Below are 17,994 nucleotides of genomic sequence, written 5' to 3' on the forward strand. Positions count from 1 at the left end.
TACCCTCAAACTGATAGTGAATCAGTATGATTTTACATTATAAATATATTAGCTGTTCTGTTTTTTAAGTAATTTCTGAACGAAAATAGGAAAAAAGCCTGATGAGCCAGTTCATGAAATAAATGCCACTAAAAAAAGCTTTTTCTTACATCCATAATGAGCAGAGTTGTAAGGGAGAAAAATATGGGTTTTAGCTTAAGGTTTCCAGCTGTTTTTTAGTTTGGTTTGTAGATACTCATTCTTTGTAGGAAAAGTTGAACTTTTTAAAATAGAGGGGTTTTTTAATCCCAAGTTTATACTTGGAGTTTGATTTAATAGTAATTCTTAAGGTTAGGCAATTAGAGAATACCAGTAGATAATTTATCTGAAACAGACATGCCAAAATAGTGCATGCACAAAATTGTCTGCTTGGTTTTGCTTTTTTTGTTTTTCTAAAGCAAGGAGTATGCCTTAAGACGGATTAGTGCATCTGGCAGAATCCCTTTGGGGGCCCTTATTTTTACCTTTGTCCCAAAGCCCTGTGGTTATTTTTAGTAGAATTTAAGTGATCAGATCTACAGAAAACTCAAGTTCTTGGTATGTTTGTGGAACATCTATTTAATGTTTTATGTTGTTTTATTGTTGGTATTTACTAGATCATTCAACACCAGCCAGCCAGTCTCCCCATTCCTCAAACCCAAGCAGCCTGCCGAGCTCCCCTCCAACACATAACCATAATTCTGTTCCATTCTCCAACTTTGGACCTATCGGGACTCCAGATAACAGGGATAGGAGAACTGCAGATCGGTGGAAAACTGATAAGCCAGGTGAGGTCCAGACTTCTTGCCTAGTGAAAGTGAAGTCACTTACTCTGCCCTTCTCTGGTGTTTGGTGTTTGGCAATGATAGAACATCTTGAATTCTTATCTCTTTGCATCTCTCAGCCATGGGTGGGTTCGGCATTGATTATCTCTCAGCAACATCAGCCTCTGAGAGCAGTTGGCATCAGGCCAGCACTCCAAGTGGCACCTGGACAGGCCACGGCCCCTCCATGGAGGATTCCTCTGCTGTCCTCATGGAAAGCCTAAAGGTGAGTGAGTTTTAGGAAAACAAGAGCCACGGGAGCTGTTTCTGCTTTTGTTCACGTAAATAGCTAGGCTCATTCCTAAGGCCCTTAGAACTGATTGATCTATAGCACATATCTAGCTAAGTCCTAGAAACATGATCTGCCTTAGAAGATTCTTGAATAGGAAGTTGTTTTTAATTTGTGAATTCTCTGCTGATAAAGCAATTATCCTGGGGACAGGGGCGGGGACAGAAACAAAGGTTTTAGTTGCATTCTAAGGTCAAAATTGTGATTCATTTTGGAATGTTTGATTGAAGCCTTTTGTGAACAAGTAAAAGAAGGGTGTCTAATTTTGGAAATGTTTTGTTTGCCTAAAATCTTTATAGTAAATACTCTGTGGTCTCACGTGGCACTGAGTTTTAGTGAAAACTACTTTCACCTTTTCTGGTTTAAAATCATCTGGTTATAAAAATAACAGGAACTGACTGGTCTTAAAGACAGTCTTAGAACAACTTCTTCTAATGGCTGGATCTTTTTAGGGGGTGGGGATCTTGGGACTTATATGCCTTTATATTTGGCGAGGATTGAAAAACAAATCCCTTTCAGATATCCAGGCATTTGACCTCTGCTGACAAGCTCTGGGCTGTTTTTCAGTCTATCTGGTCCAGTTCCATGATGCATCCTGGACCTTCCGCTCTGGAGCAGCTGTTAATGCAGCAGAAACAGAAACAGCAGCGGGGACAAGGCGCCATGAACCCTCCACACTGAGGCCAGAGTGGCAACCCTGGGAACGAAGGCTCCATAAACCATGGCATGTTGGGTTTGCAGGACTGGCCCGTACAGTCCCCTGCAGGTGGCAGCCCTCTCTTCTGTCTCTTGCTGTCGAGAGGGTGTAAGCGTTCCACCAGCGCGCTGAGTGTGCACGAAATGTCCGCAGTGCAACAAAAAGAAAAAACCATCAGGAACTCTCTGTCCCCCCAGGGCCTTCCGGAGGGAGAGAGGAACTGCTGTTTGTCTTCACTCAGTTACCTGATGTCACCGCCTCTCACCTTCCCCGTCGTGCATGCCCCCAGCCACAAGGGAAGTGAAAGCTGAGAAGGGGAGGCAGGTGGGAGAAGCCGGCGGGAACTTCTCGGTCCTGTTTTCCTCTCTGGGGAATAAAATAGGAATCCATTAATGATTGCTTTGCTGACTGAGAATGTAGTTGAGATTATTCCTGAACATCTTTTATTATTGTTATTACTCTCGGTAGTATAATGTCACACTGAATTCTTCCATACACAACGTGCTTCTTCTAGTCAGTGTGTAGCAAGGAAAAGCCCCGCTCGCTGCTCCTGCGAGAGGTTGGTGGTGACAGGATGAGGGAAACGGACCTCTTCGGCCAGTGGCAGTGCTCCACGAGGGAGAGTCCAAGGCCTCAACTTTCACTCAGAAGGTTCTGGCGGCCCTCCTCTGGCCTGGAGACTCCGGCAGGAAATGCCCTTCACTCTGTAGGTGCTCGAGCCCCGATCGAGGATGCAGTATGGGTGGTGGTGCTGGGCTGGACTGGCAGATGACTGCTGGAAGATTTTAAATTAATGTTTTTGATTCCTGTACATTTTACCGTAGCGTAGCGAGCAGTCTCACGGAAGGCAGGCTGGTCCATTCGTGGCCTGACACATTTTAATAGGTAGAAGCTTTCAGTGTGGTTATTTTTTGTTCGATTGGTTTTTGTGACCCCATCCTGCTTACCACCCACCTCCTCCTGTCCCTACCTCCATCCCTTTTCTGCCCTGTGCTGTATGCTAGTAATTGTTTCTGTTCCTGATGTGTACGACATCTCGCCGAGAAGCAACAGCATGGGGTCCAGCAGTTGGGGCCCAAAAGACAGTCCAAGGAGGAAGGAAGCAGCGGCGTCTGCGTGCGTGCACCGCAAGCCAGGCCCCGGCCCAGCTGCGTCCCCCGACCTCCACTGTCAGAGTGAAATTCAAGGCAACATGGACACATGTGCACCATGCACAGAAGAAAACACAACGGAGTCCATTCTGGAAAAGGCAAAAGAAAGGAAAATAAACTTTTATTTGGTATTTATTAGAAGGAAAGAGGACTGAACATTTTCTTGTGTAGAAACAGAAGGACAGCATTTCTGTTAGTTCCTGGAAGAGTAATATTTTAAGGGGAAATTATGGAAACAATCTAAATGTCCAATTGCTGTGCTAGTGGTAGGGTCTGTTTCTGGGAGGTCTCTCGTGTGTGTGTGTGTGTGTGTGTGTGTGTGTGTGCGCGCGCGCGCGCACCCATCTGCCCATCTGCTCTCCTGGGGGGAAGGGGAGTGTGTGTGAGTGTATGGAGTCAGCGTGGGACTCACGAACTGGAAAACAGCTGCAGAGCAAAGCACATCCAGGAGCCCCGGGTGTCGCTAGAGTCTGGGCAGCCCCAGTGATGAAAGGGGTGAGGTGAATGCTCGTTGCTCTTCAGAGAGTGGTTGGAGCCCCGTAGGCTCACAGTATTGCTCCTTAAGTTTGACGTGGTGTTTGGGGATTTTTGTTTCTGTTTTTTGTTGTTTTTGGAAAGGTCTGAAAGGGTGAAGCCCCCCACCCAATGGCAATATGAAACCCTTTGTGCTTCTCCCCAGCTCCTTCCCTGGGTCCGCCTCTCTCCCAGTCCCTCCTTGCCCACTACCTTGACCCACTCTGTGTGTTTGAGCTCTGCATTCAGGCAGCTGTAACATTCCAGTGTTCGAGCTGTCCCTGAGTCTCACACCCCAGACGAGCTAGCCAGGTTCACTCTCTCGCTCCCAGTCCTGCCCGGGTCCCATCTGCAGCCCCGTTTCTGCATGAGAATTTGGTGTTTGGAATGTTTTCTGATTCTTGGGGCGGGGTTTCTCGCCTAATCATCCTCAATGTGGAGTAATGAGGAGGGAGAGGAGAATCTTCATCAGAAACTGGTTTTGTGTAGTAAACCTTCTCTTCTGTTTTTGTTTTTTTGTTTTTTTTGTTTTGTTTTTTGTTTTGGTCTGTCTGTGCAAGACCTGCAGCTGCTGAAATCAGCTTTGCCTTTAATTAAACCATGTTCTCTCCAACCAGATCTGTGTGTACATGGTTTCTTTTCTAACCTAAAAATATCCTACTTAAAAAATAAGTATTTAAACTACGCACAAGTCACCTAGGGCAGAGCGGAGATGGCCAAAGATTGAATATGTTTCAGGGTTATTTTTGCTTTTAGTAGCATTCCAAACCAAAGTGCATTATTATGGAAAGGGGCGGGTAGAAAGAAACTGATGGTCACAGTTCTTTTCTCTGATAAAGATTGGCTTATGCAAAGAAGTTAACAACCCTCCATTTTTATCCCTATTTTTACTGTTAATAAAGCCACAGTAACACTGTTTACAAAGCCACACATGCTGTACAAAGAAGGAGAATTCTTGTGGAGAACTCCAGGTCTCCTGGAGAGAGAGGAGTTCTATGTATTTGTGGAATCATTCATCTAACTTAACCCTGAAAAATCAAGCCTTTTGGTTAAATGATAACCAAAATAAAACCATACATAGAATTTTATCATATAAATTAGTACAGTACATACGAAATGTTAACTAACAGGATAGTCCTAACCAGCTGGCTTCCTGAATCTGGCTTCTTTATATCGCTTAAATGTTAGTGGCACATATTCAGTAGTGAACTCTTAATAAGTGTCGCTCTCTGAGAAGGCATGAAGGGATATAACTCTAGTATTGTAATTCTCTGTGGAATTGAAAATTGTATTCCTTGGGAAGCAGTGAGACTTGTAATAAAGAAAATGTGTAAAAAAAAAAAAAAAAAGAAAATGTGTACCATCTAAATTACCTGTAAACTTACCTCGGGCTCTAGGAGTCTGTGACTACAGTGGTATAGGAATAGGGGTAGTTGTACGTAGGCCTTGGGCCTGCACTCTGAGTCTTGTGTTTGCAAGTTTTTTATTGAGGTATCACATACAGAAGTACACCAACAGCAAGTCTACAATTCAGTGAACTTTTACAAAGTGAACACATCTGGGTAGTCAGCACTCCAAGCAAGAAACATTACGAACACCCTAGAAGACCCCCCCCACACACACACACACCTCATACCCTTCCAGACGTTTCTACCCACTCTACCCCAGCCCACCCCCCACCCCTGGGTTATCATCACGATAAGTTCTCACATCATTGTCTAATAGGTTAAATTTTCAGTGGGAAAAGTAGATTAGTTAACACTTCCAAACAGTAATGTCTCAGTTCAGTGTTCTACAGAGGCATGCTAAACTTTGCAAACTGTAGTTCCTTTTCTCCAACTTTGTAGGTTATAGAACATCCTAGACTCCTCTAGGAGAGCTTTCCATGTCCGTAGTTGCGTGTTCTTCAACAAAAGCTTTGGGGAAAATGCCAATCTTCCCTTTGCACTCCCCTTCCAGCCAGTCTTCATTCACTGATAAAAGGAAACGTATACATCGATTTCTTTCTTTTTTAAAACAAAATTTTTTTAACGTTTATTATTGAGAGAGACAGAGCATGAGCAGGGGAGGGGCAGAGACAGACAGAGACAGAATCCGAAGCAGGCTTCAGGCTCTGAGCTGTCAGCACAGAGCTGGACGCGGGGCTCGAACTCACAGACCGCAAGATCATGACCTGAGCCAAAGTCGGTCCCTCAACCAACTGAGCCACCTAGTCACCCCCATATGCATCGATTTCTGAAACCAGTACAGGAAAATTACCTTCTCTGGATATGCTACCCAGATCAAGAAGTCTGTATTAGTGATTTAAGGGAGGCGTGAACATAGGACTTCACCATCTTATTGGTTTCTGCCTTAGATAGGATAATTGAGCAGTCAAATGCAGAAGAATCCATTAGATTTTTCAAAAAGTTGTCAGAAAAATTAGATGAAAAAAGTTGAATAATCTTGAGATGCAATTTTTCTTTAAACAAGGGAAGAGTTTTGTCCAATCCCTGTTGGGAATCTTTATGTCCCTGTCCACAGAAAGGGACGTCCCATAAATTAAATAGTTGACCTTTGAACAATAACAAGTTTGAACTATGAGAGTCCACTTATACACAGATATTTTGATAGATAAGTACACTGCTGTAAATGTATTTTCCTTATGATTTTCTTAACATTTTTTCTAGCTTTATTGTAAGAATACAGTCTATACTACATATATAAAATGTATGTTTACCAACTGTTTATGCTATCGTTAAGGCTTCTGGTCAACAGCAGACTATTGGCAATTAACCTTTTGGAGAGTCAAAAGTTCTACTCAGATTTTTGATTGTGCCTGGGGGGGTGCGTGTTGGCACCTCTAACCCTGCGTTGTTCAAGGGTCAAATGTTTATTAATAATGAAAGTCCACTAGCGAATGATCAAAGAATTGAGTTAGAGCCAGTCATGAGTTTAGTCCATGTTTATAAAACATATGGATCTTAATGGCTCCAGTTTTGAGCCTTTAGTAAGATACAGGCACTGTTCTAGATACACACGCACACACACTCAGACTTCATAATAACTCCATTGTAGATACTATCCAGGAAAGGAGACCTGGAGAGATTAATAGCTTGTTCGGGGTTAATTCTGCCAATAAATACCAGGCATCTTAGGTTTGACCTACTCCAAAGCCCATCTACTAGAACATGAAACTAGTTCAGAAGTTCATCTTTGGATGTAAGACATCTAGATCAGATGCTGTGTGGATCCTGTCCCCAGAAACTCTAATTAATGTGGGGTGTGGCTGAGCATCAGTTTTTTTCTAAAGTTCCCCCCAGGTAATTCTAATTTTATTACTCCTATTTTGAGTAATTTTATTACTCCTATTTTGAGCTAGTTGCCATACAATTGTATATTCACTACCCATTAACTTTAAAATCTCATTTCTTAAATCTTTTGGATTTTTCCATTATAATTGGTAATAGTATTTGGTTTCACTACTCTGCATTGCTAATGCAGATTTCTGGTTTTTGAACAAAGCTTTTGATGGGACTCTTACACCTTTCAAGGTAGAGAAATAAGATTATGTCAAACCATGAGTTAGAAAAGGGCTTCTCATGGTCAGTAGACCAGCATCACACTGGAAGCTTCTTAGAAATTCAAAATTGTGGGCCCCAGCCCAGACCTGAATCAGAATCTCTAGTTGCTGGGCCAAGGAATTGTATTTAACAAACTTTCAAGGGTGTTTTGGCATACTGAAGTTTGTGAAGCACTAAGTTAGAACTCTCCACTTACACTGTTTCAATTTGTAGTGCGTTTGATTGCTAACAGAATCAGGAAAATCACCAGACACAAAGCAATGCCAAATAGCTTCTTTTGAGGCAAGATTTACCCCCTTCTTTCCTCCTCCTCCTTCAAAAAATACATCAATTCAAAGAACTATGGTTTGCAGAAAAGTATCCTTAGGGCTTGTTGCAAAGGCAAAATGATCCGAGCCACCTTCCAATTTGTTAACTCTGGGAATGAGAATACATGTCTCCCAAAACATAGCCATCTTTAATAAGAAGAATGTTAGCCAAGTCTGCCATTTGTTGCTTCCCTGCCCAATGGAGCAATAGATAGAAAGGTGGAACATTCCATTTTGCTCCCTCCAGCTGAAAACTAGGAAGGATATTGGAAGCACTGGCTACAGTTTGGTTTGTAGATGGTTAATACTTCCCTCTTCCCTTGAATTTATTTCTGCCAACACAGAAATTAGTTTCTGTCAACCAGGAGTACTACTTACCCATTGATATAACCTGGATTATGTCCCCTTCCTGAAACTCCAGGTCTTCTGGCTGGGTAGCCTCGTAACTGAAGAGTGCTACCACTTGGCCTCCTTCCTTAAGCTGAGGTTCTGTAGTCTGGTTATTAGCTTCAGATTTTTCACTTTCCTTGGGTTCGTCAGGAAAGCCTTGGTCACCCTGAAATAATAAAAGGCCAGTGAACATTGACCATCGCTAAAGAAATCGGTGAAATGTCAGTGTAGCACCTGGGATATAAACTTATAAAGGCAAATTTGTGATCAGTCCCTAGCATAGACCTAACATGCACTTTATGAACATTGGATGGTCTGCAGGAACCTATACAATCTTAAAATCTTCAGAAACCTCACAGTAATTCTGGAAAAGAGTAGGGTACTACTTTGCAGAGGGAAAAACAGAGATTGAGTCACAAGTGACAGAACCAAAAGTCAAACCTGGGTGTCTGACTCTGAATCCAATACCCTCTCCCCAGCACCCACAACACTAGGGACTTTGTTAGAAATGTATATTTCTGGTCCTGTCCCAAACCTATCATTAAATCAGAAACTCCTGGAATTGTGGGGCCCAGCAATCTGCATTTAAACAAGCCCTGTAGGTAATTCTCACACTTGATAAAGTTTGAGAATCCCTGCAGAGCTTCTTCCCAAAGCCATGAAAAAGGCTTTGCTTTCTGGTCTATGTAGCTACACATCCTAGTCACCATTGTGGTCATTTTTGAGCCACAAATGTTGAAAAAAAGAGGGGTGTAGTTTCTAAAGAAATGAATCAGAATCAAACAAATCCACATTAGAAACCCTGCTAGGGTAAATGCTGTGCCGACCCTTCAAAGATCTCACTTCCTAACGTTGCCTGTTCCAGCCTTGGCAGATCCCTTTTACAGAAAGGCAGTATAGTAAGGTAGAAATGGCCCTACGGAGTCCCAAGGCCTGGGTTTGTATCCTGGCTCCACTGCTTTCCCGCTGTGTGTCCCTGAGCAGGCAGTGTAACCTCTCTGAACTTCAGTTTCCTTACCTGAAATTGAGGGTAGAGGACTGAAGCAACAGGATGTAGAATAGAAATAGCTGGCAGTTACTAAACACTCTGGGAGAGGATTAGTGTGTGTGTGTGTGTGTGTGTGTGTGTGTGTACACACACACACACCCCTCAGTATTTAAGCTTGGTTAATGGTAAGTGTTCCTGCACAGAGTAGATTTTTAAATGATAGTTCATTTTCCTGCTCTTCTAGTAAGTGAATGAGAACATCCTGACTTGCCACCAACAAGAGTAAGGGGCAGTGATGAAGAACATTCAGCAATGACCTCTGAAGCTGGACTGAGGGCCAGCAAGACTCTGTGCTGGGAATTTGGGGAGGGTTAGCCCCGGACAGCCACTAATGAGACTGGAGCTCTCTTCAAAGGACAAAAATCGACAATAATTAAAAACAAACCTTTGAAGTGGAGTAAGCCACATTTAGGGCACAGCTCCTAGGCAGAATCCTTTCAAGACGATACCGAAGGGATTAGTCCCAAGACGGACAATTGAAAACCTAGGATGACCTTTCAAACTTCCAAGGGAACCCCTTGCACCAGTACTCGCCCACCCCTGCCCAGGGTCCCGGCTCCCGGCCTCTCAGCCAGAGGCACCAGCCAGGCTACTCCAGTGGCCCTACTTCCTGAAGGCAATTTTCTGAGCTCTTAGATACCACCAACCTGGGGCTAGAGCTACGGGGCTTTCCTCCAGGCACACCTTCTTTGCCTCCTCCTCTCCTACTCATTTTTCTTTCTCAGCAAACATGCGTCTTTGATTTCAGTGAGAACCTACCAAAGAGACCCTTCCATGACTAAGCAGAAACCCCTGCCCAGCTGTGGGGATGAGGGTGTGGAGGAGGGACTCCCCTCACAGGGCCCCAAGGCCTGGGGGGTCTGGAATAGCTTGGCCAGTGTGGTCATTTCCATAGTCTCAAAATCCAATGGTAGGTGAAAAACAGTAGCTCTCCGAAGGGTTCACACATGACCTGTTGAATTTTGTACTGCCTACTGCTGTAACTGCAGATGCCGCCATCTAAAAATGCTAAAGCAGGAGCTCCTGGGTGGCTCAGGCAGTTAAGCTTCCGACTCTTGATTTTGGCTCAGGTCGTGATCTCACGGTTTAGTGGGTTCAAGCCCCACCTCGGGCTCTGCGCCCTGGCAGCGTGGAGCCTGCTTGGGGTTCTCTCTCCCTCACTCTCTGACCCGCCCCGCTTGTGCGCTCTCTGTCTCTATCAAAAAGTAAATAAACTTTAAAAAAAATGCTAAAGCAGGAAACAGGGGAGTCGGGGCTAGTGGGGGCGGCGGGCGGGGGGAGAACTGAAGGTGTCAGAAGGACCATGGCTTTGGTCAGTGGAGACGGGAGTCTCCTTGACTATGTTAGGACTCCCCAGTGTCAGGGCTATGCATGGGGAGCTGAGTACTCAGAGGAAGTCCGCTGGCCGGCCAGCCTCACAGAGCCCCCTGCTTTGCTCATATGCCCCAGAATCCTCCATCCCAAGCAGTCATTCATCCTACTTTCTCCCCTGCTCACAACCTCATCCTAGTGCAGCAGCGTGCAAGGCTTTCTGTCATGTGGCCCTGTTGCCTTGCCAACCTGTCTCCCGGCACTCGCCCTGTCATGTCCAGTAACACCGACCCCCCCTTCACCCACTGCCGACTCTTAGGGTCTTCCCTCTGCCCTTCCATCTGTATAAGGCGCCCTAACTTCCTCCACCTTGCTAATTGCTATTTACCACTTTAAGGCTAAGCCTCCAGATGATTGCAGCATCATTTCCTCTAGGAAGACTACTGACTTGTCCCACCTTCCTTCAACATGTTTGGGTGAGAGCGCCTCCCATGTGCTTATAAAACGGTACGCCATTCGTGCGTTTCCATCAGTTTACTTAACACATGCCCTGCGTTTTCCCCCAAGAAGAGCCTATGTCTTACTAGTTTTCTTTTTAAGTCTATTTATTTTGAGAGAGAGAGAGAGAGAGAGAGAGAGTGTGTGTGTGTGTGTGTGTGTGTGTGTGTGTGTGTGTACGTGCATGAGCAAGCAGGGGAGGGGCAGAGAGAGGGAGAGAGAGAATCCCAAGCAGGCTCCATGCTGTCAGCCCAGAGCCCGACCCAGGGCTGTAACTCATGAATCGTGAAATCACGACATGAGCAGAAATCAAGGAGTAAGATGCTTAACCGGCTGAGCCACCCAAGCATCCCATGCCTTAATAGTTTTTATATCTCCAGTGCCTAGGGAGAGCAGAAGTGTTCAGCAAATGTTTGTTGAAGAATAAATAGACAAATGCTGGAAACAATCCAAATATCCACGAAGAGGTGAATCAATAAACAAATTGTAGTATTCATACTATGGAATACCTTTTAGCAATACCATCAGCAATCAAAAGAAAGGGACTATTATGGGGTGTCTGGGTGGCTCAGTGGGTTACGCATCTGATTTCGGCTCGGGTCATGATTTCATGGTTTGTGGGTTCGAGTCCTGCATCAGATTGTCTGCTGTCAGCACTGAGGTTCGCTTTGGATCCTCTTTCCCCCATCTTCCTCTGCCTCTACCCTACTTGTGTGCATGCGCACGCACTCACACACACACACACTCTTTCTGTCAAAAACAAACATTTAAAAAATGGACTATTACAACAAAAAAGTATATATAAAAATGGAAGAGTATATACTGAAATGGGTGATAAAACAAAAATTTATACATACAGTATATATATTCATAGGAATATATACATACTGTACCATCCACTTACATGAAATGACATAAAAGACCAAAAAAAAAGTGTGTTGGTATATTGACAGGTATGTTGATGGATGTTTTTCAGGGGCCATGGTTGTGGGACGGAATTAACATCAACAACAAGAAGAAATGGCAACTTTTCCCTCCCGGAGACAAAGGGACGGTCAAGAGTGTTAACTTGTAGCCACTACTTCTAGCCTCTAACTTTGCTCCTAACTCCAGCTAAGTCTTTTCTAGGCCCTGAGGTCTAGAAAGGTGTCCACGAATGTAGGCAGGCCCTGGAGTCAAACCACCCACCGAGCCCTTGCTCCTCTACTGATGGGCGGTACTCTTGGTCAAGGTTACCTCTCTTTGTCTAGTCTCCTACATTATAAGATGGGATGACGGTTCCTCCGAGAGTTTCTCGGGGACTGTAAGAATGGATACGCAGCGTACACTTAGCACACCATATGGCACGTGGTTAGTTCCTAATAGAAGCTTCCTATTAGTAGGACATTTATCCAAGTCCTCTCTTTGTGAACTAAATGCTCTCTATTACCTTCCAGCCTCAAGTGCTCTTCCCGTGGAAACTTGAAGTGAAGAATGGCTAGGAGCTCAGCCTCAGTTAGGATTTTATTCCCACCTTGCTTGAGAGTGATGGGCCTAAACATTGGCTCATTTACAGGTGCTGGCAGAGAGGACTGAGAGGCTTCCTGGGCATTCTTGGGCCTGCTCTTCTCCCGTAGGGACCCCTCTCCTGGCTGCATCCGGGGCCCCTAGCCCCAGGTGAAAGGGAGGCAGAGGTGTTAGCCACCCTAACCTCAACACCAGGCACAGTGCCCGGCTCACCGAAGCACTCGGTAAGTGTCGGAATGTGGACTGTCCTTGAGGAAGTGGCCCAGTACAGACACGACCTCAGGTGCCCTTGGGCTCGCCGCACTCACCACTGTGTTCTCACACCACACAGTCAGGCTGTAGTTTTTCACCTGGGCCCAGGCAGCCTGCATGTTCTCTTCCGAGAGGGGCACCAGCTCATTGCTGTCCCGAGGCCGGTAGCTGGGGAGACAGGAGTGAGAACCACGTCGGATAACAGCAGTGCAAATTCTCTTCTCTCCTCCAGGCCCATGCCAGGCCCCCAGCTGCACCCTCTCTGCGGGTGGACCCACCTCAGCCGAGTGTGCTCCGGCAGGAGCTCCAGTTTCTTAGACACCATGTCCCGGACCTGGCTGTAGGGGAGCCCGGGCTGCGTCTCTATGACCACCGTGTACTTGAAGTGCACCTTGAGCGTGTAGGGCATGGGAATGCTGAGCTTTACTTCCTGAGGGGAGAGGAAGCAATGAGAACTCCTGAGCGTCCGAGGCCTGTCCTGAGTGTGCTCACGGGGGAGTACTCGGTGTGGTGGGGAGAGGCCAATAGCTCACCGGCTCGACAGCCGCGGGAGGACTTTCAGAGAGTCCCTAGACCCCTCCGGCCTGGATGGGAATTCCTCCGGGCCAGAAGATCTGGCCCATGGGCTGAAGGCCAGTAGGAAATGCGTGCACTGGGCGGGGAAGGTTGTCGAGGGGTGCCTAGCCCAAGGATGGCGTGTGGTGTTAGCTCACCCACTCTTCCTTTGGGACTCTTTCTATAATCCAGGGAGACAGGCTTATGGTGGATAGCTTAAGCTTTTTCTTTCTCTAGCATTTGAAATAGTGCAAGGAGAAACGGTTACCTTGGACTCTTCTTTTCCTTTTTGACCTAAATGGAGAAGGTAAGTAAAACAAAAGAAGGTGGTGAATGAACACTCTGGGCCAGCCCCTGACTTACACAGAAGGGAACCCTCTTAGAACAGGACACCAGCTTCTTACCTTGAACTCCGGGGTGATGCTTCACCCTAATAAACGGTGGGGGAATCCCGCTGCAGGGAAATGGGCAAGACGAAGCCCAAACACACAAATGAACCCAGTCCCTGCCCGCGGGGAGCATACAGGCAAGTGTTGGAGGACCAGCACGTCCCCAGCAATGCATGGGGTTAGCAGGGACCCAAAGTCCAGTTAAACCAGTGGGCCCTGGACTCATGAAAGCAGGGAGTGCAAGATGAGCCAGGGGCCACGAGAAGGAACGTTAGAACCACTTATTTTTACCTTGTCCTTTATTTTTGTGTATGTTTCCTAAGGTGCATAATATATTAATGAAGCAATATGCACATAATTTATATAAGAGAAATCTGCATGAAGATACTCACTAGAAAGAGCACATGATCAAAACCACTGATCTCAAACCCAGCTAACCACTAGAATTCCTTGGGAGGTTTTTTGTTTTTTTTCTGGAAATACAGATTCTCAGGTCCAATTCTAGGCCTAAAAAATCAGAATCCAAGGCCTAGGAATCTATATTCATAAAATCTTTCTAGGTTAATATGTGATCCTTGGGGCGCCTGGGTGGCTCAGTTGGCTAAGCGTCCAACTTCGGCTTAGGTCATGATTTCATGGTTTGTGAGTTCGAGTCCCACGTGGGGCTCTGTGCTGACAGCTCAGAGCCTGGAGCTATTTTGGATTCTTGGTCTCCCTCACTCGCTGCCCCTCCCCCACTCACGCTCGCTCGCGTGCTCTCTCTCTCTCAAAAATAAACATGAAAAAAAACTTAATATGTGATCCTTGTTGGGCCCCTAGACAGAAAAGATAAAAACAAAAAAACTGAGGGTGATCTGAGGGGTAATTAGAGAAATTTTAATACAAAATATACACTATAATATTATGTTAATGTTCAATGTCCTTGACATAATGATTGTGCTGCGCTTATGCAGAAGAGTACAGCTAATGCTCCAGTGTAGGGTGAAATGCCATGAGTCTGTAACTTCCTTTCAAGCGTCTCAGGGCGGGGTGGGGGGGGTGGGGAGCGAAGCAAGTACACGGTACAAAACGTTAACAATTGGTGAATTTAGGTGAAAGGTATTCTGGTGTTTATCGTGCTACACTTTTCAACTTTTGATCTGTAGCTTTGACGTTTTTCAAAATAAAGTTGGAAGTGTGGGGAGCACCCGAAAGGGTCCTGGTGATCTGGCAGGCATAACACCCATCCATCCAGGATCTGGACAAACCATCTATTCAATGCATCTCTACCAAACCCTTCTCCAGAATGCTTAATGCTTAAACTCTATTAGTGACCAAAAGCTCCTTCCCCAGGCACCACTCTCTATACATCCGGAGAAGGCCCTTTCGTATCTGCCCTTAGCTCTTTGTCTATGCCTCAGGGCTCTGCAAAGCAGTTTCTTTTCCAGATAGACCTCCTTGGACATTTGAAAAAAACCTCTCCATCCCCTTCCAAGGAAATGCATGTAATAACTCCAACCTTCTCTCTTGGGACATGGTTTCAGTACCTAATGACTGAGGAGTCCGGTGACTATTTGAGTTGGACACTCCACTGCCCCCCAGAAACCAGCTACATTTGCCCAAGCCCCATGGGTGTTCTAGGACATCTGTTTGCTATGTTTTGGGTGGGTGGGTGGTGCAGGAGAGAGGGCCCCTGGGGCTATGTGTTCATAAGCTGAGTGGCATGTTGGGAGGAGAAGAAACCAGAATCTCCCAGAAGCCTGGGAGAGCAACTCTGTCAGGAAGTAGTCTGGAGCATTCCTGCACCCGGGCCAAGGATGTTGTTCCAAGGACACTAACCTGGTGGCAACTGGGGTCTTCCGGGAGCATCAGAACTGGGAGGAGCTGGGATATCAGAATCTGGGGAGGCTTCCTCCTGGAGGTGACAGAGAGGGTGAGAGCTCTCTGGTCTCTCATTCTTAGTTAGGAGTGGGACAGGGGGAGGCCAGATGGAAAGGAGCCAGATGTAAATGGCTTCCTAAAAGTTGGAGGGGTGGTAACAGTCAGGGAGACTAAGGAAAGTGCTGGTTAAAGGGGAGGCAGGGTTGGCCTGGTGGAAACAGTAGAAAGGAGAACCCTGACCCCCTCCTAAGAGGCCCTCACTGCCCAACCACATTGGAAATCCGCTGGAGATGAGGGAGGCCCCCGAGTCTTGTGTTAGCTCCCCCTCGCCCTCCACATCTTGCTCCTTCAAAGGAGAAGGTCCATTTCTCATTTGTGTGGCATTTAAAACATTTTAAATGTTTTAATGGCTTAAAACATAAAGCCATCTGGGTATAGTAACTCTGACCAGGGAGGGCCAAGCCCACAGAGGACAATCAGTTGCACAGTCTAGAGAGAGACAGGTTTCCCGCTGTCAGACATCTGCACAGTAGACCCAACAAAGACCACTCACCAGGCCTGGCAGAAGGGCAGGCCTTTGAGGAGTGAAGGGGAAAGCTGGCAAGGCCCAACCTCTGATGCCATGAGTTCATGCTCTAAAACAGATTTCTCTTGTTTAATGGGATTTCCCCAGCCAACGCATTGACTGTTCCTCCAGGTGAAGAGAACTTTTCCGGGAAGACCTAACCTTCATATACTACAGGCTTTGGGTCCCAAGTCACCCGTGACCAGGAGGAGAAAGGTGGGTGGGCACAACGGGTCCCTCAGATGTCTCCACTTAGCACATCTGGGTGTTTTCCTTCCTTCACCCCAGGGTCCAGCTCTGGGCCGCTGGCACCAACCCAAGGTGGACTCGGTGCTAGTGAGTGAATAAGGACAGCGCTTTTGTCACACCGCCCCTCCCCCCCTCCACAGAGAGGCCTGTCAGTCGTGGGGCAGAGGTCGGGGGTGGGGGTGGGGGGTGGGGGGTGGAAAACAGATCCGGCCTTGGCACTACGTTACCTGGGGCTGCTGCTGAGCATGGATCCGCAGCTCAAGTGGTTCAAGGTAGTTGCAGGGAACGAGCCCCTTCTGTGGTGCAACATCACAAAATCAGAAAGGGGGAAAAGGGTGTGCTCATCGGCACCCATAGCACCCATACCGCCACAGGGCCCAGAGATGCGGGGGAGGGATGGGTATACGGGCAAAAGAAGGTAGCTGGTCGGCAAATGAGGTAGCAGACACCTCAGAAATCTCCGCCATTGGCTGCCAGGATCCCATGGCCAAAGGAACCACCCCGGGTCCTCTGAATACCTGTCCGTTGAACATGACCGTAGCCCAGTTATCATTGCCCTTCTTCAAGACAAAAACGATGTTCCCTGGCATGACCTGCAGCTCTTCTGCGGTCTCAGGCACAAACCCAAACAGCACACGGTGGGCTTCCCCTTCCAGAGCCCTGCAGGGGTAGACGTGAGATGCTGTCCTCTATCCAGCCTGGACTGCATCCCGCCCACGGCTCTATGGGACAAGCAACAATGGACATGAGGCCGGGAGACATGCTCCAGGCACCCTCGAGCTCCACATCTATTGCCTCTGGGACCCTGAGCAGGACCAGGCAGGAAACTGCATGTGAACCCGCTCCATAACCCTAGAGGCAGTGGGACAGCAATGAAAGACAAAAGACAACGCAAGACAGCCAGGCATTGCTCTCCTTGCCCTCCCTTCCCTTCCAAGAAGGAAGCTTCCCGGGTGTGCTTGGCCAGCCCTCTGGTCTGGGCTGGGGTAGACAGGGCTAGTGTGACAAGGGGAGCACACAAGTCAGAGGGCAGGTGAGGGCTAGCTGGGTGAGAAAGGGGGGTGGGGAGGAGGGAGGCCAAGTCCCCCGGAGCCACAGCCAGCAGACCAGGCACACAGCCGGAAGGAAATGAAGAGCAGGAAACCAGCTCCGGGGGGTGGGGAACGTGTAAAGGTGTCCCGAGACCACCCAGTGGTGTGCTAGGCAATGTCACTGTCCCTTTACCATCTCTTCAAGACCTACTTTGCTCTCGGAGGCCCTGGGAGTGCCATCTGTGCCACTTCGGAATGTGTGACATCGGGACTGGCTTCAGGGCTGTGTGATGTACCTGCTCTGGCTGGTGGCTCCCTCTCGCTCCCCCTCTGTCCCCTTCCCCTCAGCCCTGTTTCCTGCTTCCAAACAGTGGGCTATCTATGTAGGGGAGACAGGCTCCTCCAGCAGGCAGAGTTAGCAATGAGTTCATCAGCCCCCTCATTTTTATAGTTGCTGTTGTACTTTTTTTCATTTAAAAAAAAACACACAAAAACACCTTCTTTATTGCGGAGGGGAGCCGGGCTTGCTTCCTTACTTAGAGGAAATTCCTCAGAAAGCTGTAAGTTGTGTCATTCTTGGCTTCTCATCTTATAGAAGAATGGCTCCTTTTTCTTGAGTCATTCCTCTTCTCCAGAGACCACGTGCCCATAGGGAGTGAAAAACGCCCACTCGGGAAAGGACACACTACCTAGCTTCCCGCTCTGCTCGCCTGACTCTTGAAAGCTCTGGCCTCCGCCTCTTCTTTTTTTAAAAAAAAAAAATTTTTTTTAACGTTTATTTATTTTTGAGACAGAGAGAGAGACAGAGTATGAGCGGGGGAGGGGCAGAGAGAGAGGGAGACACAGAATCGGAAGCAGGCTCCAGGCTCTGGGCCATCAGCCCAGAGCCCGACGCGGGGCTCGAACTCAAGGACCGTGAGATCGTGACCTGAGCTGAAGTCGGACGCTTAACCGACTGAGCCACCCAGGCGCCCCAT

General features: G+C 47.1%; 2 protein-coding genes across 7 annotated transcripts in view; one reads left to right on the forward strand and one right to left on the reverse strand.

Moving 5' to 3' along the window:
• Positions 1-4,110, forward strand: part of SMG7 (SMG7 nonsense mediated mRNA decay factor) — a 91,649-nt gene extending 87,539 nt beyond the window's left edge. For all 6 annotated transcript variants that reach the window (XM_047076886.1, XM_047076881.1, XM_047076883.1 and 3 more), the window contains 3 exons: positions 636-806; positions 923-1,068; positions 1,699-4,110. In XM_047076886.1, the coding sequence (XP_046932842.1) occupies positions 636-806; positions 923-1,068; positions 1,699-1,812 (431 nt within the window). In that variant the 3' untranslated portion in view covers positions 1,813-4,110. The remainder of the gene's footprint in view (positions 1-635; positions 807-922; positions 1,069-1,698) is intronic.
• An 848-nt stretch (positions 4,111-4,958) lies between these two features.
• The window catches only part of NCF2 (neutrophil cytosolic factor 2), a 32,544-nt gene continuing 19,508 nt past the window's right edge, over positions 4,959-17,994 (reverse strand). Inside the window, exons 8-15 of the mRNA XM_047076887.1 lie at positions 16,505-16,646; positions 16,214-16,282; positions 15,131-15,206; positions 13,192-13,217; positions 12,647-12,798; positions 12,425-12,536; positions 7,742-7,919; positions 4,959-5,465 (exon numbers count right to left, since the gene is read on the reverse strand). Coding sequence (XP_046932843.1) covers positions 5,353-5,465; positions 7,742-7,919; positions 12,425-12,536; positions 12,647-12,798; positions 13,192-13,217; positions 15,131-15,206; positions 16,214-16,282; positions 16,505-16,646 — 868 coding nt within the window. The 3' untranslated portion in view covers positions 4,959-5,352. The remainder of the gene's footprint in view (positions 5,466-7,741; positions 7,920-12,424; positions 12,537-12,646; positions 12,799-13,191; positions 13,218-15,130; positions 15,207-16,213; positions 16,283-16,504; positions 16,647-17,994) is intronic.

The sequence above is a fragment of the Lynx rufus genome, unplaced genomic scaffold (genome assembly GCF_022079265.1).
Source record: "Lynx rufus isolate CCGP_SWC_20201006 ecotype Redwood Valley unplaced genomic scaffold, mLynRuf1.p SCAF_15, whole genome shotgun sequence".
NCBI classification, from domain to species: domain Eukaryota; kingdom Metazoa; phylum Chordata; class Mammalia; order Carnivora; family Felidae; genus Lynx; species Lynx rufus.